The following is a 17,528-nucleotide window of genomic DNA, read 5'->3' as shown; positions in this document are numbered from 1 at the left end:
TACCAACTGAGCTACAAGGGACGCATCACACAAAGTCATAGTATGTGAATTATTTTCAGTTTTCATCCATATTCTTGAATATTATAAATCTGCTCCTATATGTTATTTCTCTTTATTTTTGTTTTGTTCTAAATTTCTCATGTCAATCTCATGTTTATCTGTATTTATACTTTTTTAAGTTCTTGGGTTTGTTCTTTAAAGAAGTTTTTTATTGTGAAAAATAGCATATGTAAAAAAGTACACATCTGTGTGTGTGTGTATATATATATGCCTACAATTTAGTAAATGATTGTAATCTGAACACCTGTGAAACTCTGCCCGGGTCAAGAAATAGCGCCCACACGGCCTCTGTACCTCTCCTGGCCACAGCCCCTGGCCTGGTCCTCAGAGGCGTCACTACCTGGACCCTCATCGTTTCCTTGCTCTCCTGTAGTTTCACCACCGATGTATGCCTAAACAGGGTACTTTAGTCCAGTTTTCCCTGCTCTTAGACTTCATGAAAAAGCTTTTGAGTTTAACTAGACCCCATTTGTTGGTTTTTGTTTCCATTACTCTAGGAGGTGGGTCAAAGAGGATCTTGTTACCATTTATGTCAAAGCTGTACTGCACATGTTTTCTTCTAAGAGCTTTGTAGTTTCTGGCTTCAGTGACAACCCCCTCCAGTATTCTTGCCTGGAAAATCCCAAGGATGGAGGAGCCTGGTAGGCTGTAGTCCATGGGGTCCCAAAGAGTCAGACATGACTGAGCAACTTCACTTTCACTTTACATTTAAGCCTTTAATTCATTTTTAGTTTATTTTTGTGTATGGTGTTAGAAGTGTTCTGGTTTCATTCTTTTACATGTAGCTGTCCAGTTTTCCCAGCACCACTTATTGAAGAGGCTATCTTTTCTTCATTGTTCTTGCCTCCTCTGTCAAAGAGAAGGTGCCCATAGGTGCGTGGGTTTATTTCTGAGCTTTCTGTCTTGTTCCATTAAGCTATATTTGTTTTTGTGCGGATACCATACTGTCTTGGTGACTGTAGCTTTGTAGTGTAGTCTGAAGTTAGGAAGGTTGATTCCTCCAGATCTGTGTTTCCCTCAAGATTGCTTTGGCTGTTTGGGGTCTTTTGTGTTTCCATACAAATTGTGAAATTTTTTGTTCTATTATTAATAGTTCTGTGACAAATGCCATTGGTAGTTTGATAGAAATTGCATTGAATCTGTAGATTGCTTTGGGTAGTATAGTCATTTCCACAACATTGATTCTTCTAATCCAAGAACATGGTATATTTCTTCAGCTCTTTGTTGTCTTTGGTTTCTTTCGTCAGTGTCTTATAGTTTTCTGTATACAGAAAACCATGTACTTGTATATAGTTTAAACTTGTATTAAACTGTCTACAGAAAACTATATATACTTGTCTCTTTAAGTAGGTTTATTCCTAGCTGTTTTATTCTTTTTGTTGCAGTGGTGAATGGGATTGTTTCTTTAACTTCTCTGATTTTTCATTGTTAGTGTGTAAGAATGCAGGGATTTCTGTGTATTAATTTTGTATCCTGTGACTTTACTATATTCATTGATTAGCTTTAATAATTTTCTGGTGGAACCTTTAGAGTTTTCTATGTGTAGTATCATGTCGTCTGCAAACTGAGAATTTTATTCTTTTCCAATCTGGATTCCTTTTATTTCCTTTTCTTCTCTGATTGCCGTGGCTAGGACTTCCAGAACGCTGTTGAATAGTAGTGGCGGCAGTGGCGCCTTGTCCTGTACCTGATCTTAAATACTTTCGGTTTTTCGCCATTGAGAAGAATGTTTGCTATGCCTTTATCATGTTGTGGTAGGTTCCTTCTGTGCCTACTTTCTGGAGAATTTTTATCATAAATGGGTATTGAATTTTGTCAAAGCTATTTTCAGCATCCTTCTTCATGGCTTCTGGTTTGCAGGAGTGAAGCTGCCCAGTCATAGGCATGCCTGTCTTCACTTGTAGTCGAGAACACTTTCCCCACACCTCCCACTGGAATGCTGCTGGCACCTCAGCTGGCCTTCAGGTACTTGCCAGCTTCCTTTCATCCGAAGCCGACTTGGAGGGGAGGCTGATGGAACCCCGGCCAGCTCAGGTTGCTGACCTGAGTTCCTGGCAGGGTGGGGTGTCTTCTGCTCTTAGACTTTGTGGCAGTTTTCTGGGAAGTCCATGGAGACACCCCCAGGTCTTGTGTCTTTACAGGCTGGCAGCCCTTCTTCTTGCCAGGGCGTTCATTGTGGTGCTCTGCCCACCTCTGCTCCCGGCCCTGCAGGTGGGAGTCCGGTAACGAGCGCCTCTCGGGAGAGCAGGGCTGCCCATGGGGACGCTGCCCGTCTGCGCCCTCCCGTTCTGGGGCTGGAGGCAGGCAAGTGCCAACTCCACTTTAGGCGCCTTCGCCAGGGCGAGGAGGATCCTCAGACTGTCCTCCGTATTCTCAGTCTTTGTTTTAGTGCAATGGTCAGTTTCTTCATCATCTTTATGGGTGTGTTTGTTTAATTTTTGATATCATTTTTAATCGAAAACATGTATTCACAGTAACATATCACAGTATAGAACAATTCAGGATGAGAAGTGACCACGTCTACCCCTGCCCCACTCTCAGTCCTTTCCCCTGGTTTTATTTCCTGGTCTTCTGTTTACTTCCTGAACTGTAAACGGTAGTATGTGTAATCCTCTTTCCAACATCACACCAACTTCAGACCTGCTCTGCTGGGAAAAGGAAGAGGCAGTTCATTTTACATCACTCCAGGTACTCCTTCTCTCTTCCTGTTGCAGTGTGGTTATTTTGTTTCTGTATTGGTTCTTTTTGATACTTAAAAAAAAAAAAACATTGTTTTTTGTTCTGACTTTTGACAGCATCATGTGACACCCTTCTCTGAATGATAAGGATAAGCTCTTTCACTCTGAATACACGAGGTTGCTAACTTCTTGAGTTGTATGTTTAAATTTTTAAAATTTTTAGCCTTTTTTTTCTTTTATATATATATATATATATATATATATATATATATTTAAAGATGGTAAGTTTTCTTCTAATCATAGCCTTAGCTGCATCCCACAAATTGTGACATACGTATCATTTTAAATTGTCATTTATTTAAAAATGTCTTCCTTGTTGTGTTTTTTCTGACCTGTACTTTATTTGGCAGTACATTTATTATTTTACAGGCATATAGAAATTTTGTAATTGTTATTTAATCCTAGCTTACACTGTGGTCAGAATCTGTATTTTCTGCAGTTGTCAAGATGGGATTCAGCATCTGTTGGGTCAAGTTTATTGTGTTGTAAAAATACTCTCTTTTAAAAAAATTTATGTTTTATCAGTTGTTTAAAATGGTGGATTAATTTCCCACTACAGTTGTGTGTTTGTTTCTCCTGGTAGTTCTTTATATATTTTCTTCATATATTTTGAGGCCATGTTAATAGATGCATGACAGTTTAGAATTGTTCTGTATTCTTTTCTCTTTGCCCTTTTGGTCTGAATTCCGATTTATTATTCTGTTCCCAACGGCCACCCATTATTAGACATTATATACATTCTCACGTTCTGTTCTTAGTGGGTAATTAGAGAATATAACCTTCATCCATGACTTATCAAAGTGTAATATAAACTGGTACTTTCTCCAGACAGAGCAAGGATCTCACAATGTTCCTCCTACCCCAGTTACCCACCTCAGATTGTGTTGAATATGGGTGTGTGTGTTTAACCCCACAGGCCACTTTTTGTGCAGGCGTTACTCATTCAGGTTTAGCTGTATAGTCCCCTCTTATCCTTTCTGCGTCTGCAAGCTCCCCCCTAGGGTCTGTTTCCATTCTGACCCAAGGACACATTTTGTGTCTGTTTTTGCTGAAACTTCAGGTGCGATTACTCCTCCTTTTCTGAAGATGTCTTTGTTTCATCATTATTTTGCAAAATAATTCTACTTGATATTCAGTTCTAGATTGGCAGATGCATTCTTAGGGCTTTGAAGGTATTGTTCAAGAACTTTCTGGCTTTTACTGTTTCTGGTGAGATGTCAACAACTGTCTTATTTTTGTTTCTTTTGAAGGCAATATCTTTTCATCGGCTGCTTACATTTTTTTCCTGTCATTGTCAGAGTGTTTTTCAGATATGCATAAATTTGGTTTATTGATAGCATCTAATTATCTGCCAAATTCTCAGTCTTGTCTTTTATGCTTGAACATACTGAGCAGTTGTTAGTCTCTGCCTGATAGAACTCTGTTGTCTGAAACCCCTGCCCCTGTGTTTCTGTTTTAGATCGTTTCTCTTTTTTACTTTCGTGTGATTTATCTTCTTGATTGCCTGGTTATTTGTTAGTTTGCTTGTTTATTTCTAATGGCAGACACTGTATATGAAAAATGATAGAAACACATTCATACATGGGCAGCGTCTTCTCCTGCAGAGAATATTGCGTCTCTCTGAGAAGCAGCTCAGGACTAGACCCCATGACTCCTGGTGCACAGTTCCAGGAAGTGAGACTGAAATCCAGGCTGGAGTCTCTGTGGGAGCCAGTCTGCATCAGGTTCTCACAAACAGGGTTTCTCTGCTGTGGCAGGATTGACCTTCAGGGCCAGATGGTTCTTTCTGGAGGTGGGGGGGCAGGGATGGGGGGCTCTCTAGTGCATCTCAGGGTATTTAGCAGCACCCCTCCCCCTGAGCTGTGACAGCTGAAAATGTCTCCACACTTAGTGAAGCGTCGGCTTGCGCACCACTGGCCTACCACATTTGCGTCCAGGTCAAAGTGTGGCGTTTGTCGGGTCTCTCCTTGTCGGGCCCTGGAGCCCAGTTTTTATCCCAGGGGCTCTGGGCCTGTCAACAGAAGTTAAACAGTTCAGGTGGATTCCTGTCAACCATAGTCATAAGAAAAAAAAGAAAGGACTTGTGATGCTTAGAAAAGTAGCCTTTACTTGCCAGCTATCACGATCTAGAAAACTTGACGAGGCAGCGCAGCTCATTCCCTCATAAATTAAACATTTCAGAATAGTTCATCTAGTTTTTATTGTTGCTGTTGTTCAGTCACTCAGTTATGGCTGACTCTTTGTGACCCCATGGACTGCACCCCACCAGGCTTCCCTGTCTTCACCTTCTCCGGGAGCTTGCTCAAACTCAAGTTCATTGAGTTGGTGACATGACTTTTTATTAGTAATGTTCTAAAACTGTACCGCATTTTTTGAAAAAACAAGTAGATAATTGACTATAGAATTGGTACAGTAACTGTCTTCCCTTTCTAGGTCACCTACAATGGCTGGAGGATTGTTTGCCATGAACAGAAACTATTTCAATGAACTTGGACAGTATGACAGTGGCATGGATATCTGGGGAGGAGAAAATTTAGAAATATCATTTCGGGTAAATTTTTTTTTGTATGTTAATTGTGCAGTGAAATGTAATTTTCATCTGTGATCCCATATTTTCTGTAAATTCTCTATTTCACCATAATTTATGATATAGATAATACCATTCAAAATAGCAAAAGCCTCTGAGAAGCCTTATATTTATTTTACAAGAATTTTAAAGTGATAGGTGGTATAAATTTAGAGGTCTTTGTGAGCATTGACTCTAGAGTTTTGTTTTTCCTTTGTCCATTAATCTTATTTGATGACCGAGGATATATATACGGTTCTGGTCATCACATTTTCCTGACTGCTCGAGGTCACCCTTGTTTACACCTGTCTCCTGGAGAAGTTTTATTAATAGCTCCCCTTTACTTTCAGGAGTAGCCCAGATGATATGATAAATTATATTTGCCCCCTGCATAGACTACTGAATCCTTTGTATACACAGATTTCTCCAACCTACAGAAGAAATTCACCTTTCACAATCTCTTCGCTCATTGCTGAGGCTGGAAAGATGACGGTCGTGGGTGGGATCTGTGGCTCAGGGAGCTGTGCTAGTGGTTAGGACACAAGCTTTGGAAAAGGTGGAAAGAGGGCAAGGGACAGAGTGCGGATTTCTCGCTCTCGTTCCCATCTCCTGGTATGTCACGGGATCCCCGTTCAGATACTGTAATACCTTGTGTATGTCGTTTTGTATCTTTGCAAATGTATTGATCCCAGTTTTTCTTACATAATCTTTACAATTTGAGAGCTGTAACAGATATTATTAGTCTTTGTAGATAAGGTAACTGAATCTCATAAAAATTAAAATAACTAAAGTGACTCAGTCAAGGGCAAAATTTAGACCAGAACTAAGATCTTCCGACTCTCGCTCTGTATTTTTTATAAAATATTTTTCTAAAAATATGTGTATTTTATGAGAAAGTACGTGTGAAACTGAGCTTAGAGGACTGATTAGCATTCTTCATCCCTAAGTCCTGAAGGTCAGCTTCCTTGTTCTGTCAAAACATCATGTCTGGGAAGACAGTTTTAGACGCAGGAGAGTAAAAGAATGTCACAGTGTTTTAGGGTTTTGTTTCTTTTTATTAATAAAGACAGATAATTTTAAAATACGGCTTTGACTTTATTCTGCTAAGACCCCTTGCAGGGTCTCAGACACCTGTAACAGAGGTTAATCTCATGAAAGCCGTGTGCTGACCCCGCAGTGCTGTGGGCACTATTAACACGTGTTCTGCTTCCGACCAGATCTGGATGTGTGGGGGTAAGCTGTTCATCATCCCTTGCTCTAGAGTTGGACACATTTTCCGGAAAAGGCGGCCGTATGGGTCCCCCGAGGGCCAGGACACCATGACGCACAACTCTCTGCGGCTGGCGCACGTGTGGCTGGATGAGTACAAGGTGAGGCCCGGCCTCGAGAGGCTGCAGACGAGCCGCTCATCTGGGGACGGGGCGCCGGCTGCTTTTCTCCTGGTCTCCTTTCTCTACCCAGGCTTTCACTCGGTTTTTTTATTCTGACTCCTTTTTAACTTTGCCAAGTGTCTCGTCTGTGAGAGGTAATGAGCCAGTGTCGGAGGACGCCCGGCTCCCCTCTCTGAGCTCTTGTGACTCCTGCAGAGCCAGGCTCCTCCTCTGCTGCTGCTCGGGTTCCTCCTCAGCCCCTGCTTCCTCTCCGCTTCCTCTCTAATGACTTTACTGAGGTGACCAAAAAACCCGTTCACTTACTTTTTTTTTTTTTTTTTTTAAATTCAGGAGCAGTATTTTTCCTTAAGACCTGATCTGAGAACCAGAAATTATGGAAACATCAGTGAGCGTGTTGAATTGAGGAAGAAGCTGGATTGTAAATCATTTAAATGGTATTTGGATAACATTTACCCGGAGATGCAGATATCTGGGCCCAATGTCAAACCCCAGCAACCCATTTTTATCAACAGGGGGCCAAAACGCCCCAAAGTCCTGCAGCGCGGAAGGGTAAGAAAGTGATTCTATCCCAGTGTTTCAGTAAATGTTGTCTAAAAAAATAAACAACATTGTATACTTCATAGAATATTTAAGGATAGGCCTTAGCTTGCTTTTCATTACGTATTTTTTAAGAGAATTTCCTCTATTCAGGTATATTTAGTATCTTTGTTGTTTATATTAAGATCCCTTACCTGCCAGTTTTAGAGAAAACACAGCATATTCTCTAAGCTATGGGCTAGCTTCCAAGAGGTTATAAATGTGAAGACACAAAGACATTGTACGTGAGTGTAAAATGCATCTGGCAGAGCCCAGAAAGGAACCTGAAAGGGGAAATGGGGCCGCTGTGGACGGGAAGGGAGAACTGGTGGCTCGGGTTCCGGTGTGGCGCGACGGCAGACCGCACGCCCCGTGTCCTGGCTCTTTCAGTGGCAGCAGCTCTTCAGTGGCTGGAATGAAGCCTGGAGCTTTCTCCTCTTTTGTTCTCTACCTTATAAAAGTCATTGAGATGTTTATTACCATGTACTTTCCCTTTAAGTAAAAATGGGTGCATACCATATAGTTGAAATCCCTGTTGTTACTGCCTTGCGTATGTAATCACATTTAACCTTCAAACTGATCACTTTGGGCTTCCCTGCTAGCTCAGCCGGTTAAGAATCCGCCTGCAATGCGGGAGGACCCTGGTTCAATCCCTGGGTCAGGAAGATCCCCCGGAGAAGGGCATGGCAACCCACTCCGGTATTCTTGTCTGGAGAATCCCATGGACAGAGGAGCCTGGTGGGCTACAGTCCATGGGGTTGCAAAGAGTTGAACACGGCTGAGCAACTAAGCAAGCAAGCACTGACCACTTTGCCTGGACGAGACGCTCTCTGATGTAAATCTTTGCAGTTCCTGTGGCGCTTACAGTCTGTATTTATCTGCACTCAGGTGTGTGTGTTGACTGAACCAGGTACTGGCTGTTTCCACTTCTTGTTTCTGTTCACCCAGTGTTGTCTTTAGTGCAGAGATGGTAAATTTGATTTCCTTCCTCCCCTGGAACAGATGAGCAATCTTGTATCTTTAGGTGGAATTTCTACTTGACACCACCTGCGTCTGTTGTTAAAATTGCCTACAACCTTGAAGTCTCTGTTGTGATGATCCTATGTGCTGAAGCCAGAATTCAGTAATAAAAAATGCTTCTCTTTTTAGGACCTTGCAAATCCGTACCTTTGAAATAGTATTTTCATGTTTCCTCTCTGTTCATCCATACGTACCACGTTGTTAGGAGCAGTCTCTTCTTTTCCAGCTCTATCACCTTCAGACCAACAAGTGTCTGGTGGCCCAGGGCCGCCCGAGTGAGAAGGGGGGCCTCGTAGTGCTGAAGGCGTGTGACTACAGCGACCCAAACCAGGTGCGTGATGCCCTCGGCGGGGTCCTTCAGGGGAGTGCCTGCGGTCACTCTTGAGGGTGGGGCGGGGGGAACAGACATCAAGGTTTTACTCTGACTTTCCTTCTGTCGTTTTGGGTTTGTTTTTATTTTAATGAGGCATAGTTGATTTATGATGTTAATTTCCACCCAGGAAAGTGGAATACATACATATTATACATATGTCTTCACACTCTTCTCCATTATGGTTATCACATGATGTTGAATAGAGTTCCCCGAGCTGTACGGTAGGACCATGTTGTATCTTAATAGCTTGCATCTGTTAATCCCCAAGTCTCAGTCCATTCCTCTCCCCGCCTGGCAACACGTGTGTTCTCTGTGGGTCTGTTTCTGCTTCACAGACACGTTCATGAGTGCCGTAGATAGATTCTACATACAGTGACACTGTCCGGTAGTTTTCTCTGCCTGCCTTCACTTAGTAGGATAACCTCTAGGTCCGTCCACGTTGCTGCAAATGGCCTTATTTCATTCTTAGGGCTGAGTAGTAGTATCCTATTATATCCACGTCATCCTTATCCGTCCATCTCTTGATGGACATTTGGGTTGCTCCATGTCTTGGCTACTGTGAACAGTGCTGCTCTGAGCATAGGGGTGCACGGCTCTGTTTGAATTAGTTTTGTCCAAATATGTGCCCAGGAGTGGGACTGCTGGGGCATGTTGCGACTCTATGGTTAGTTTTTTGAGGACCCTCCATTCTGTTGCTGCACCAGTTTACTTTACCATCAGCAATACAGGAGCATTCCCTTTTCTCCACACCCTCTCCAGCACGGTGTTTGTACGCTTTTAATGATGGCCTTTCTGACCATTGTGTGGTGGTAGCTCATTGTAGTTTTGATTTGTGGTTTTTTCTAATAATGAGCAGTGTTGAGTACCTTCTCCTGTGCCTGTTGGCTATCTGTATGTCTTCTTTAGTCTTCTGCCCATTTTTTGATTGGGTGGTTTGTTGCTGCTGTTAAGTCGTATTAACTATTTTTGTATTTTGGAAATTAAGTCATTGGCTGCATCATCTGTGAGTGTCTTCTCCCAGCCCATACGTAGGCTGTCGTTTCATTTCGCTTATGGTTTCCTTTGCTGTGTAGACTTTGTAGGTTTGGGTAGGTCCCATTTGTTTATGTTTGCTTTTCTTTCTTTTACTTTGGAAGGCTGACCTAAGAAAACACTGGTACAATTAAAACGTCAGAGTGTTTTGCCTGTGTTCTCTTCTAGGAGTTGTATGGTGTCACGTCTTACATTTTAAGTCTTTTAGCCATTTTGAGTATTTTTGCGTATGGTGTAACTTCTTTGATTTACATGGGGCTGTCGAACTTTCTCAAACACTGCTTGCTGAACTTCAGTTGTTTAGATTGGGAATGATTTTAGAGATCATTAATTTGTTGTCTCCTGTAGTATTTTGTTTTGTTTAGAGCATTCTTCTCAGTTACACAGAATGAATTTGAAGTATATAAATTGAAAGCCATATGGATTTATTAGAAATGGCAAAGGAAGTACACCTTTCAAGTTTTCTGTGGAACTGAGTTTTCCTCATTTTTAGTAGTTCAGAGAGAACCACAACAAAATGTCAATTCCTGTCATTCACATAATTTATTCTCACACTGTGTGTGTCCTTTCGGTGACTGAGTGGCGGACGGGGTTGTTCAGGAATGGAAAGAACACCTGGACCTCTTTTGGATAGATTTCAAAGCATGCAGTTTCATAACAGCATATTTCTAGAGTCCATGCACACTAAGATGTCAACATACTGGAAAACACGGTTGAAAAAGACTTTGTGCCACATCTGCGTGCGAGAGCTGTCTGTAGTGTGGACGGGGAAGTGAATTGTAGTGAGGATGAGATGACTGAAATTCATTCCAGAGAAACGTTAGGACGTTTGAGGAGGTGGAGTGATTCTCCTGTCCATACTATGCTGGGACTGCACAGAATTGTACTAAACACCCTAGCCACGTGTGGCTGTTGAAATTTAAACTGAACATTTTAACCGTCCATTTCCAGTTCTCATCAGCCACACGTGGGCCGGTGGCTCCTTTGTCAGACAACATAGGCGATGTTCTATCGTAGCAGCAGTGATGGGGGGCCCTCTCCCCACGGTAACAGACTCAGCACACACGTCTTGGACCCATGTGAAAAAGCAGCGATACTCAGAGGGTAGGAGAAAATGTTTTCCTTTTAGATTTACCGATGCTGCATGTTGGAGAAAAAGTACTCATTGCACTTATCCACTTCAGCCACATCCAGGCCTTTGTTTTGCCTTAAAAAACTGAGACCATAAAGATCATCAGTGAAACCGGGCCCCGGGATTCGAGTATAACATTCTAGGCCGATGTGATGAGGAATGTGGACCTCGTAATAAAAGCCCTGAGTCTTCGTGTACACAGGGCAACCCAGCAGCCGCGCTGGGCTCCCGCAGTCCTTACGAAGACCGAGAGTTGAAGCGGTGTAGAACGCTGGGATCTTCAGTCAGTCCACTCCCACACGAAATGTGCGAAGGGTCGTGCAATCTGAATTTCAGAACCTAAAGGAAAATTTGAGGTTTTAACATTTTTTTTTTCTTCCTTAGGTTTGGATTTATAATGAAGAACATGAGTTAGTCTTAAATAATCTCCTTTGTCTGGATATGTCAGAAACTCGCTCCTCTGACCCCCCACGGCTCATGAAGTGCCACGGGTCTGGAGGATCCCAGCAGTGGACCTTTGGGGTGAGGAACTTGCCTGATGGTGACGGGAGGCGTGAGGGGTCATGGTCTAGCTTGCAGATGGTGGTTCTGAGTGTGCAGCAGCCCACAAGTCATCTTCTGTTCCACATCCCGTCGAGATTTTTGCTTCCTCTTTACCATATTCTGGCAGTAAGTTTTTTTAACACAAGTAATTGGTGGTGGTTTTTCTCCGCTTTATTTTCAGAGGAATAACAGGCTGTACCAGGTATCAGTGGGCCAGTGCCTGCGAGCAGTCGATCCGCTGAGTCGCAAAGGCTCTGTTGCCATGGCGATCTGTGATGGCTCCCCCTCACAGCAGTGGCATTTGGAATCTTAAGGTGGACGGAACAGTGACTGTCGTGCTTATTCTCACCACGAAGCTGAAGAAGTATGCTTCCCCAAGAGGCTGAAGTCATTTCTGGACTGCTGTTAAGGAATTTCCTCCTTATGGTAGGAAACCAGAATGCAGTGTTAACTCGAGAGTCAGGTTTGTGTAGAAGGATAAAGCCCAGGAGATTGATGTGTCTGCTCAGATTTATTTGATCAGGAACTTGTCGTGATTTCCCTTCTTAGATTTCATAGGTGATGGTTAATTTTTAAATTTGTACTACCATGTTGTGAATAATTTTAAATATACTGAATCTACATTACTTTTAACTTCAGAAGGCATTCATTTATAAGATTATATTTAAGAGGCAGTTAATATTATAAATTATTTTAATGAATATGGTACTGTCCACATTTACATTAAAGGATCCTTTTGAGTATTCACCCTGGGATTCTTTGTCTGCTCCTTTTTTCGTCTCATACTGGAGCCTTTGCTCTGTGTGTGTGATACGTGGTAAGAAGCTCACTGAGGTTTGGCTGATGGACCAGTAAGTGAGGTAGGTCCCAGCCCTAAGTAACCTCAGGGGTGTTTGTTTCTTAGCTTGAACCATGTGAGTTGTAAGTATTCAGATTCACATACCTTCAGCCTCCAAGTTGCCTGTGAAACACCCAGGTAGAGTTGTTAAAATAGATCAGGATTTCAGAAGATATATCTCAGAGGTATGAATTTAGGAATCATCTGTATATACCATACATACCCAAATATAAAAGTTTTTTCACTAAAAGTGCATCTCAGGGGGAATTTTTATGTTGAAGCACCAAATTTGAAACGTGTTACAGGATAATACGTGTATACACACACACTGAACAATTACTTCAAAGGTCAGAATCAATAATCACATTAAATATAATTGGATTAGATATAAACGGGTCCTCCTGAGCCCGGATTGTGCCTGTGTGGCCTCACCAAAGTCTTGAAAACCAAGCCCAGCCCCTATGACATCTTGGAGCAGCTAAGAGGAGAGTGAGTGGTCAGGATGGCGAAGCAGAAAGACCCTAAGCTTGCCTCCTCTCATGGGCACACCAAAATCACAACTATTTGCAGGAAAACCATTGATGAAAAAGACCAGAACCTATCATGAGAAAAGACCCTCTCTGTCCACACAACAACACAGGTAGGACGGAGTCGCCGCCTAGTCCAGTCCCATCCCCCAGGCGTGTGACCCACAGACAGGAGAGTGATTACAATGCGGGGTCCTAACCCCACGCTGCGCCCCAGCCCTGGGGTCTTGCACCAGGAAGACAAGTCCAGTTTACTTCCAGGAGTCACAGAGAGCCGTGGGAAGTAGAGACTGCACCCGAGAGGACGCTCACACCGTTGCACACACTCCGGGACCCAGGGCAGAAGCAGTTAATTGCAAAGGAGCCTGGGGCAGACAGACCTACCTACTGCTCTTGCAGAGTTCCCAAAGAAAGAGGCAGGAGGCATCCTGGGGACAGACCCTGGTGCATCCATTTCCGGGAGCTTGTTCTATCCTGGGTGTGCTGGTGAACACGTTTGGAATTCTCCCGCTGGCCCAGCAACCTGCAGGCACATCTCTGACCAGACATCTAACCGGGCACCCCCTCACCTAAGACAAGGTGCCTTCAGACCCCCAGGGCTTGGCCCCACACACCAGCACACAGGCAGCAGACCCGCTCGAGCTTCAGGACGCGCCTCATCCACTGGCCAAGAGAAAACCACAGCCCCGCAGCCTGTGGACCAGCCACTAGCAATCTGATACCAGTTCTGGGACCCCTGGGCCCTGGAAGCAAACCTGAGGACCTTGCTCTCCCACCAACAGGCTGGCACTAGCTATGTAAATGGGTCAGTGTGCCCAGTTAGAAGGATAAAAATATAAGATTCAACTATACGCTGCCTGTAAGAAACTCACTGTAAAGATGATGATGCAAGTGTTAAAGGATGGGAGATATATGGATGTTGACACCCACTGGGAGATAGCCAGAGTAGCTAAGTTAATATTAGACAAAGGAGATTTCAGAGCAAAGAATACCCCTGGAGATAATACCCCTTTTATAATCTCAAGCATCTATAAACCTAACAACACAACTTCAACTGTGTCACCAAACAAGTGGATGGAACAGGAGGACAAAGAAAACCTAAAATGCACAACACTATTAACCAGCTTGACAGAGAACACGCATCCTACTCAAGTGCACATGGAATATTTACCCACAGAGATCACATTCCAGCACGTTAAAGAAATCAGTAAATTTATATAAATTCAACTCGTGCAAATTATAGTAGCAATCAGTAACAACAGAAATTAGCCAGATAGATGGGTGGATACCTGGAAGATCAACCAAGAACTTATTTCCCAATACTCTGTGGGTCCCCAAAGAAACCAAAAGGCTATTTTCAGCTGCCTGAAAATGAAAACACATCAAAGACTACAGGATGTAGCTCACTCACTACATGGGAAGTTTATAGAACTGAGTTGTATTAGAAAAGGATAAAGGTTTAAAATTAATGACAAGCTTCCACCTTAAAGTAGAAAAAGTTAGAAAAGCAAGGAAGACATACTAGACAGACATGAAAGAGAAAACACAAAGTTAATGAAACCAAAGCTGGATAAGATTATTGATAAATTGTCTATTAAGAAATTACCAACATCAATACTGAGTGGCAGCATCACTAGAGATTCTGCAGATGTTAAAAACAGATAAGCAGTGGGAACTCTCCTTCACTGCTGGTGGGAATGCAAAAGGGTATAGCCACTTGGGAAAACAGTTTGGCAGTTTCTTGCAGAGCTAAACGCATCATACGATCAAAAGCCTGCACACGAGATGTTTACAGCAGATTCATTTGTAATCGCCAAAATCTGGAAGCAACTATGATGTCCTTCTGTAGGCGAACGGGTAAACCACTCCATCTAGACAATGGAGTATTTAGCGCTAAGAAGAAATAAGCCATCCAATCACAAAAAAACTGGAGGAATCTTTAATGTATGTTACTTAGTGAAAGAAGCCACCTGCAAAGCCTACATACTGTATGATTCCACCTCCAGGACATTCTGGAAAAGGGAGAACCATGGAGACAGTAATACATCGCTCGTTGCCAGGGGCAGGATGCGGGGAGAAAGATATGGGCAGGGCACAGGACTCTTCAGGCAGGGCAGCTACTGCTGTGGAGGAGCCTTTCACGCAGGTGGACACACGTCACACAGCAGTCAGAACCCACAAAGTAAAAGCAAGCGTGAAGTGTCACGTCAGCTATGCACGTGGGCGAGAATGATGTGTCGGGGTGGGTGCATCAGTTGCAGCACAGGCACCCAAAGGAGTTTATCAGGACCACAAGACAAAACGTCAACACAGAAATGAATTGTGGGAACTCCCTGGGGGTCCGGTGGTTGGGACTCTCGCTGCCAAGGGCCCAAGTTCAACTCCCAGTCAGAGAACTACGTCCGCAAGCTGTGCAGCCAAGAAACACAAACATGTGAAAACAGTGCATTGTGCCTTGATACAGCTCCCCAGGTGGCTCAGGTGGTGAAGAATCCACCCGCAGTGCAGGAGGTGAAGGCAGACCTGGGTTCGATCCCTCTGCTGGGAAGATCCCCTGGAGGAGGAAATGGCAACCCACCCCAGTACTCGTCCCTGGAGAATCCCACGGACAGAGGAGCCTGGCGGACTACAGTCCATGGGGTCGAAGAGAGACTCAACTGAAGCAACTGAGCACATTATAGCGACAGTTCAAAATAAAAATTGGGATTGTAACTAATTTACAATAGCATCAAAAATATGAAAATAAAGATTTGTACAGTGAGAAATACAAAACATTGCTAAGAGAAATTAAAGAAAACCTAAATAAATGGACATGAGTTTGAGCAAACTCCAGAGATAGTGAAGGATCTTTATAAAAATGGTGCTAGAAGTAATTTTCTGTTCCTACAGATAAAAATGAACCTTGACTCCTATCTTATACACAAAATTTATTTCAACGTGGTCATAGATCTAAATAAAACTATAAAGCTTTTAGAGAAAAATGACAAATACCTCTTCATATAGGAGAGGCAAAGATTTCTTTACTCATTTCAAAGCAGTCATCAAAGATCAATGAATGACTTTATTAAAATTAAAATCTTCTGATGAAGACAGCATTGAGGAAGAAGTCTATACACCACAGACTTGTACCCGGATTGTATGAAGTGCTTAAAACTCAATTAATTTAAGGGATGTCCTTGGTGGGTCAGTGCTTGAGACGCCTCTGCCTGCCAATGCAGGGGACACAGGTTCAAGCCCTGGGCCGGGAGGATCCCACGCACCCCGGAGCAGCTGAGCGTGTGCAGCAGTTATGAGACCGAGCTCCGCAACTGGAGAGGTGACCACGGTGGGAAGCCCGCCCACTGTGAGTGGACGATGGCAACCAGAGAGCAGCCGACACACGGCCACACAGACCCAGTGCTGCTAAAGATAAAAATTTAAACCGATTTTCAAAATGGACAGAATACTCACAGACTCTTAAGGAACGATGCATAAAATGGTTCCGCGTATGAAAAAGGTTAAATGTCACAGACGGTTATCAGGGAAATACAGAATACAGGTTAAAACCAGTCAGATACCATTAAAATGGTTAAAACAAACAGCAAGACTGATGTGACGGGTTCTGAGGAAACAGAGAAGGTACCGTGGTGCAGCTTTGGGGTTCCGCCCAGCAGACCCCCACATCCGTTCAGAGCAGGCAATGGCCATGACGTACCTAGGTGACAAGGTCAACTCCGGACAAGCCAACAGCTGAGAGGCCTGTGTGTTACCCACACATGGGACAGGAAACAGGAGGAAGCCTCTGGGTAGATCCCTAATCGGGAACAGGGATCGACTGGAAGCATAGTGTGCTCTTGTAGTGGGAGAGCGAGCTGGGGGGCATACGGACTGGAATTTGCAGAACGGAATGTGGGGCAGGAAGGAGCCACCGAGAAAGAGGGTCCAGAAACGTGCAGACGAGTCTCCGAGTCTGGCTCTGTCCATCTGTCCACGGCTAAGTGTGACCCCCCGAGAATGAGCCTAGAACACATTCCAAGGAGAGACTAACTTGTGGGAAGCTGTGACCTCAACAGGCCAAGGCAGGCCCCTCACCCAACACCCAGGGCACCCGTGTGCCCTCTCAGGTCAGATTCCTTCTCAGGACGCTTCCAGAACGAGCTTCAAAATGAACCGACGTGCATCAGTAAACTGCCACCAGAATAAACAAAGTTTTTAAAATAGCGCAACATAACCCAATGCAGCATTAACGCATGAATTCTGAAACCCAATGAGGATTTCTAGACCTGGAAAGACACAGTCACCAGAGGGGCCCAGAGAAAGCGGCCAGGTTCACGCAGGTCAGAGGCGCTGGCGGCCGGAACCGCCCTGCTTGCCGGCCGGGCGGCGACGCCAGGTCTCCCTCCTTGCCTGCTGGGTGGTGAGAGGCGGGGTGGGATCCGAGGAGAAATGGCTGCCCAAGAAGGGCCTCCCAGCCCTGCCGGACGCCGGCTCGTCCAGGCCCGTCCCGACGGACAGCTTCGCAGACGCGGGCGGCTTCCGACGAGCAGCAAACGCCGACCAGTCAGATGACGGATGCCTGGAGACCTGCTGTAACAGCGCGCGGTGCAGAAGCTGTTTTCGGCTGTTCACGAAGCACAAGCTGGTGTATAAATTGAGTGGGATTCTAGGCAGTTTAATTCTTAGCAACTCCTTTGAGTTAAATCTGAAATACACGCAATAGGAGAAATAAAGTCTCTACACACAGCAAGTCTGG

The 17,528-nt window shown here is 44.0% G+C and overlaps 1 protein-coding gene across 5 annotated transcripts in view; it reads left to right on the top strand.

The window, feature by feature from the left end:
• GALNT11 (polypeptide N-acetylgalactosaminyltransferase 11) overlaps window positions 1–12,178 on the top strand; it is a 52,733-nt gene extending 40,555 nt beyond the window's left edge. For all 5 annotated transcript variants that reach the window (XM_027538534.1, XM_027538539.1, XM_027538536.1 and 2 more), the window contains exons 7-12: window positions 5,232–5,349; window positions 6,582–6,734; window positions 7,086–7,304; window positions 8,578–8,682; window positions 11,273–11,410; window positions 11,613–12,178. In XM_027538534.1, coding sequence (XP_027394335.1) covers window positions 5,232–5,349; window positions 6,582–6,734; window positions 7,086–7,304; window positions 8,578–8,682; window positions 11,273–11,410; window positions 11,613–11,744 — 865 coding nt within the window. In that variant the 3' untranslated portion in view covers window positions 11,745–12,178. The remainder of the gene's footprint in view (window positions 1–5,231; window positions 5,350–6,581; window positions 6,735–7,085; window positions 7,305–8,577; window positions 8,683–11,272; window positions 11,411–11,612) is intronic.
• Window positions 12,179–17,528: the final 5,350 nt, after the last annotated feature.

This window comes from Bos indicus x Bos taurus, chromosome 4 (assembly GCF_003369695.1).
Source record: "Bos indicus x Bos taurus breed Angus x Brahman F1 hybrid chromosome 4, Bos_hybrid_MaternalHap_v2.0, whole genome shotgun sequence".
In the NCBI taxonomy this organism is placed as follows: Eukaryota; Metazoa; Chordata; class Mammalia; order Artiodactyla; family Bovidae; genus Bos; species Bos indicus x Bos taurus.
This window is presented reverse-complemented; position numbering and strand designations above follow the sequence as displayed.